Source organism: Sparus aurata, chromosome 7 (genome assembly GCF_900880675.1).
Source record: "Sparus aurata chromosome 7, fSpaAur1.1, whole genome shotgun sequence".
Taxonomy (NCBI): Eukaryota; Metazoa; Chordata; class Actinopteri; order Spariformes; family Sparidae; genus Sparus; species Sparus aurata.
Window position 1 is genome coordinate 18,102,616 of NC_044193.1, and position 6,025 is coordinate 18,108,640.

The 6,025-nt window shown below is 38.6% G+C and overlaps 1 protein-coding gene across 2 annotated transcripts; it reads right to left on the reverse strand.

Annotated features, from left to right (window-relative positions):
• Positions 1–1,976: 1,976 nt before the first annotated feature.
• On the reverse strand, positions 1,977–4,802 carry naa10 (N-alpha-acetyltransferase 10, NatA catalytic subuni). 2 transcript variants are annotated; one of them, XM_030423381.1, is made up of 8 exons: positions 4,603–4,802; positions 4,349–4,447; positions 4,160–4,218; positions 4,028–4,073; positions 3,823–3,938; positions 3,652–3,696; positions 2,680–2,764; positions 1,977–2,536 (listed from the first exon to the last, which is right to left on the reverse strand). In XM_030423381.1, exons 1-8 carry the CDS (start codon positions 4,621–4,623, stop codon positions 2,345–2,347), a joined length of 663 nt encoding a protein of 220 aa, XP_030279241.1. In that variant the 5' UTR covers positions 4,624–4,802; the 3' UTR covers positions 1,977–2,344. The 2 variants fall into 2 exon arrangements, with proteins under 2 accessions (XP_030279241.1, XP_030279242.1); XM_030423382.1 differs by having other exon boundaries at positions 1,977–2,527; positions 4,603–4,782.
• Positions 4,803–6,025: the final 1,223 nt, after the last annotated feature.

Here is a 6,025-nt window from a genome sequence, read left to right on the forward strand (position 1 = left end):
ATCAATTCATTTTTTTGTCTATGAAATGTCAGAATATTGTGAAAGTGTCTCCAAAAGCCCAAGATGAAGTTCTCCAACGTCGTGTTTCATCCACAACCGAAATACATTCAGTTAACTGTTACTGAGGAGAAACAGAACCTGAAAATAATCGCATTTTTGAAGCTGACCATTTAGATTTTTTTTACTTAATTAAATCGATAAACTAATAATCAAAATAGTTAGCAATTAATTTTTATAAATTACAATCAATTAATCAGTGCAACTCTAGAGCAATGTGTGAATAGCAACCAGTGACGGAATGTAACTAAGTACATTTACTCGAGTGCTGTAAAGTATCATTCTGAGATGCTTGTACTTTACTTGAGTTTCCATTTTCTGCTACTTTACACTTCCAGTCCACAACATTTTAGAGACAAATATTAAACTCTTTACTCACTACATTTATTTTATAACTTTAGTTACATGTTATTTTGCAGATTACACGCTACATCAGAGCCAAAGAAGTGCATTTCTAAATGTATTAATATGCGATTGAAAAAAAACACTAATTTTGATAAGGAATTGCCAAGCTAATAATCAGTCAACGCATACAATACTATACAGCACACACACACACGCACATATATATATATATATACATATATATATATATACACACACACACACACACATATAAATAAATATATATATATATATATATATATATATGTGTATATATATATATATATATATATATATATATATATATATATATGTGTGTGTGTGTGTGTGTGTGTGTGTGTGTGTGTGTGTGTGTGTGTGTAAATATATGTGTGTAAATATATGTAAAATTAACTCTACTTTTTGCACTTGTGAAATTAGGTAGCATTTGTTTGAAGGAATTTCTCTGTCATCAAAGTGATATTTTCATGTTACCTTAACTGTTAGTCCAGAATGACTTCTGGATACTTTTAACGACAATGCGTTCAAAGCTCAAAGCTAAAAAGGTCATTTGACTTCATATACATTTTCCAGTAGCTGTCATCACATGCACACTGGTGACAAAATAAGGTAAAACCAACAGCAACATTGCTGCTATCAAATCCTAACGATCAGTGTGGAGGACTTGTTTTGAACAGCCGCACCGTTGTCATCTTCTCTCACCTCGAACTGTAACGTGTTAAATGGCACGAAGGCGTGAAACAGAGCTATTTCCAATGTGTCACAAACTGACAAACTTTTCAGAAAGGCCAGAGTGCAACATTTGCTGCTATCTGTCATGTACTTCTCTCTAAAAAAAAACCCAACTCCAGTACGACAAAGGACAGTGTTGACTGTAGGAAGTCACTGCTTAGTTCTCATGCATTGTATTACTTTTCAGTTTAAAGCGAGGCTGACTTTAGTACCTTGAATTATCTGTAAGCAATTAAGGATTCCCACTGTGTCTGTTAACTCAGCTGTAAAGAAAGAGGATTCGAGTCCAAAATTGTTTTAGGAAGTACTTTTGTTGACTAAGAAAGTTTTCACTCTCATCATGAATACCATATATCTCCACGAGGCATTAGCACTGATAGGAAATGTTTTGCACAGACAGAAAAATGTAACGAACCTGATGACAGCTTGTACAGTCTGCTTCCTTCATTTCATACATAAGCGTCCAAGGGTCACATCCGTTGTAGTTTAGCAGTGTGCCTGCCAGTCTTTCTTTGATGACACCACTAGGAGTCACTAAAGTTGGGAATTGTAAAATCCTAAACACTCTGTAAGGTCCTTTCACTGTCAAAGGGAACCTTTATCATGGATCTTGTGGATCTCATGTGATTGTGTTAAACAGAAGTAACAGTTGTGACAGTGCTAATTCACCAGTAACCGCTTCACTGGCTGTGTAGCAACAAAAAGATAACATCGAGCCATTTCTTTAACTTCCTTCTGACTGAAGAGTAAAACTACTACGCAGCTTTAATGATGACTTATAGGAATAAGTGCAACGCCACAAGTTTTATTTGAAAGATTTATTTGCAGTAATTCTGTTAAATAATGAAGAGATTAGAATGAAACAGCTTTGTTTTCATTTCTGTTGATCTCACAGAACTTTGGGCTACTTTTGATAATGACAACAGCAATTCAATAAAAACACTGAGACCAATCATTCACTTTAGTTTCATTTAGATAACACCCTGATTCATGTCATTATCCAAGACGTTTTGTTCAGCACTGCAGTGAAAAGTGAGACTTCAGAAAAACCAGTGGTGAAAATGTGGCTCTGACACACAGATAGTCACAGTTTGTAAAGTCGGAGATGTTGCCGAAAAGAGATAAAAAGTGGAAGTGAGAGATGAATTTAAAAATGTCTAGGACTGCAGCGTCATTGTGAATCAGACGAAGAATCTTTAACGTCCGTGCTTTCTGTCGCCTCGCTGACTTCGCTCAGCTCTTTGCTCTCTCCTCCGCTGTCTCTCTCGCTCTCTCTCTCCTGGTCGCCGGATCCTGATGGGCTCTGGCCAGACGGTGCCTCCTGACCAGAGACGCGCACTCCAGGCTTTCTCAGCTGTGGGGCCAGCAGACGAAAAAACAACAAATTTCACAATCAGAATCAGCTAAAATTTAACCGTCAGAATCAGCTCAGTTCGGGGGCGTGGCGTGTTAAACGAAGACCGCCAACACATATTGCCATAGCAGATACACTGAGAGTCTAGTCACCTCGTCAGCCATGTGGGCCAGGTCTCTCTTCATGGCATAGGCGTCCTCCCCATCTGCATAGTATTTAGGCTCCACCTCACTGATCCTGTGGGACGCCATGACAACACATCAGCTACAGTCAGAGCAAATATCTAAAAGTCTGGTCTGCAGAATTGTAATATTTTTTGCATCTTCATGATGAGAATTTGGGGGGTTTAGGCAAACTAAGCGTTTAGATTTCAAACAACATTATTCAAATGTGACTTAATTTTAGGCCAAATTATTATTATTTATTTATTATTCAGAATTATATTCCTGGTTACTGTGCAGAATGCTCTGGACCCTTAATGTTGGGAACAAAAGTACAGAAAACACAATTCAACAGTTGACTTAATAAAATAAATCTAAGATAAATATAAACATAAATCAAAACATTGTAGGACTTACACTTAGAAAAATCAGGTAAGAATGAAGGCAGACACTGTTTTTACATAAACAAATATATTTGAAAAGGATCCCTTAAAATTGATTTTGTAGGAGAATGTTTGTTAAGCATTGTGAGGCATTTGTCAGCACTTGTCTCTTACTTGACTCTGATGACCTATTACGGCAACACTGTTTAAAAGACCTCAGAGATATGAATACACATTGCTGTTATCATTGTTAATAAAAGATGCCTGGTCATATATACTTATAAGCCAAGTGTGCATTCACTACCACAAAGTCTTGTGGCGTAATACTTATTTTCTGACTTCAAAGATATCTTCAGCACTTATGTGCTGCATTTATTCATAACATATTGGTCAACATGTGAAAAATTTGCATGGACACAAATATATGTGCAATAAGCGGACATTGGTCGATTTATCAATCATGCTAATTTAATGGTTTAGCACCATTCATGAGCCAGGCTACGGCCACACAACTTGTGTAACATTATCCTTGGAGCATTAACTAAAGCACTTAAATAGTGTTGGCAGAGAAACGACTTACTGGAATTTGAGTGTGTTGGAATACAGGTGCAGGGCTGCTCGGTTGCTGCAGTGGGGGGAAAATACGGGTAAGTCTATTGAACACAGCAGCACTAATATGTAATCTAAGCCAGGGTACATGGTAAACAGGGAATCATGCAACAATTTATCATTAAACAACAATGTACAGTACCTTTTGCGAACATGAAGAGAGACATATTTAGCATTGAAGTTTTCTATCATGGCCCGGCTGGCCTGGTCCATCAGCTTCTGAGCCAGGCCAAGTCGTCTGTGAGAGCGTTTCACTGCCTGTAGTACACAGATGAGGGTTTTAGTTTCCTTAGAGGAACCATCCAAAATCAGTAATCCAAAATGAGGTGTTTCTCAATCAGACTCACCAGGGATGTGATGTGACCATGGGGGACATCATCTGGGTCCTCCTCCCTAGTAAGAGTTCAAAACTATTTGTTGAAACACACTGAACATTTACTTTTTTCAAGTGGTGTCTGGTAAAGGTCACAGATACTCACATCTTTGCTAGGACATATCCCACAATTTTGCCATTTTCGTCCTCTGCAATGTATGAGAGCTGAAACAATGAAAAGAGGGAGAAAAAGGTGTCAAACATGCAGATGTATAGACACTCTGAGGATTTTGATGATATGACCATTGGTGCTGGCAGAAACAGAAAAAGCAATGGAAACTGCACCGGGAATTACCTGTGGCCAGGACAGCCCGTGGTAGAAATAGTATTTCATCTGGTAGTTTTCTGGCAGACACAGCAGGTTGCAGTGCTGCATGTTCATAAGATCCTCCGGCTGAAATAAATAAACTCAATGTCAGAAAGGTGCATGTCACGATGATAACACCTTAAACGGTTATATGTGGTCGGCACCGAGTGTGCTATAGTAGCTAGCTTAGCTTTAACTTAGTAGAACCAGCATGGCTGTCGACAGGTTTTCAGTACACTTACCCTTGCGTTTCGTATGTTCATTTTGGTGGTTGGTTTGTTCACTGGACTGTAGAAACAGAAATCAAATGTAGTACGTTACACGTATCAATCAATTCATAATAAGTACACTGCAAGATTTAAAGAGCTTCTCTCGCTAGCTAGCTTAATCGATTTGCTAGCAAGGAAGGGAAGGGAGGAAGGAGCGTGCCACAATAACGGCAGGCATTTCCGGTCACGGTGTGCGCTTTGACTTCAAAGTAAAGGTTGCAACCGTTGCATGAAGCATGAAGACATGCCATACATGACCTTTAATTTGAAGTAGGGATTGGCCTCGATAGAAACTCGGATGTTATGTTTTGGGTTGTTGTCTCGAGCTTCACACACCGACAGGAAGCACCAGACTGACCACCAACCAGTGAAACCGGCTGGCTGCTGAGGGGCCCCTGATCCCCAGGTTCGACCCAACCCCACATTCTGTGTGTGGAAATCAGTTTTAACAACTACTTCAACATCAGCTGTATTTGGCAAAATCATGTCTCATTACCTGGTCTTGTGTGGACCTTGTATTATATTACAGTTATTAAAGTCCTTTTTAATTATGTTGTTCTCACATGACCCATGACATTAAGTAAAGTTATATTTAATCAATAGCACAAGCAAAACTTTACCACAAACCTGCATGTTGTGAGACAGTTGGGGTCAGTGGGCCAAAAAGTTCAATTTTGCCCTGGAGACCCCTATCACGTCAATCTGTCAGTGATGTTCTACCATATTGAATTTCATAAAGCAAAACAGCTGCACTATATACTGTAACATGTATGTGTTATGATTAATTTTTTTAAAAAAGAGAGAGTTGTTTAAAAATCTTTGGGGCAAGTCCGAGGTAAGTCTGAAGTCAGTTGAGACAATAAGTTTTAGGTCTAGTCACAATTCATTGAGGGAAAGTGCATGACAGTTCATAAGTTTTCACATACTAATAAGTCTTTCAGGTCTTGGATGAGCATTAAAATGACTTGACATGTGAATGTTTTCTTTAAAGCTTAATTATGTTTTTACATAGCAGAGACAAAAACCTGTGAGGCCCCAATCATTCAGTATCCCTGTATCTGTTTTATGTCTTTTGTATTGGTCTGAGAAAATGCCTGATCAATATTTTTTATATTTTTGCTTTCAAAACACAAGTTATGTCAAGTCCTCAGATGTCTAAGAAGTATCAAGTCCAAGTTCAGATTTAGGCTTTCATGTCCTAGTCTCAAAACTCAGGTTGGAGCACTGTGAAATCACTTGGGATCTGGGGCACAAGCTTTTAATTTGAAATCCCCAGGGTTAGCATCTGCCTCGCAACATGGTTGAGGGCCCATGTTGTGTTTTTGCCCAGGAGGCCCCCTAGTGAATTCATTTTGCCATGTTTGGTATGAAAAGCGACAAATATACTGTCTTGCCT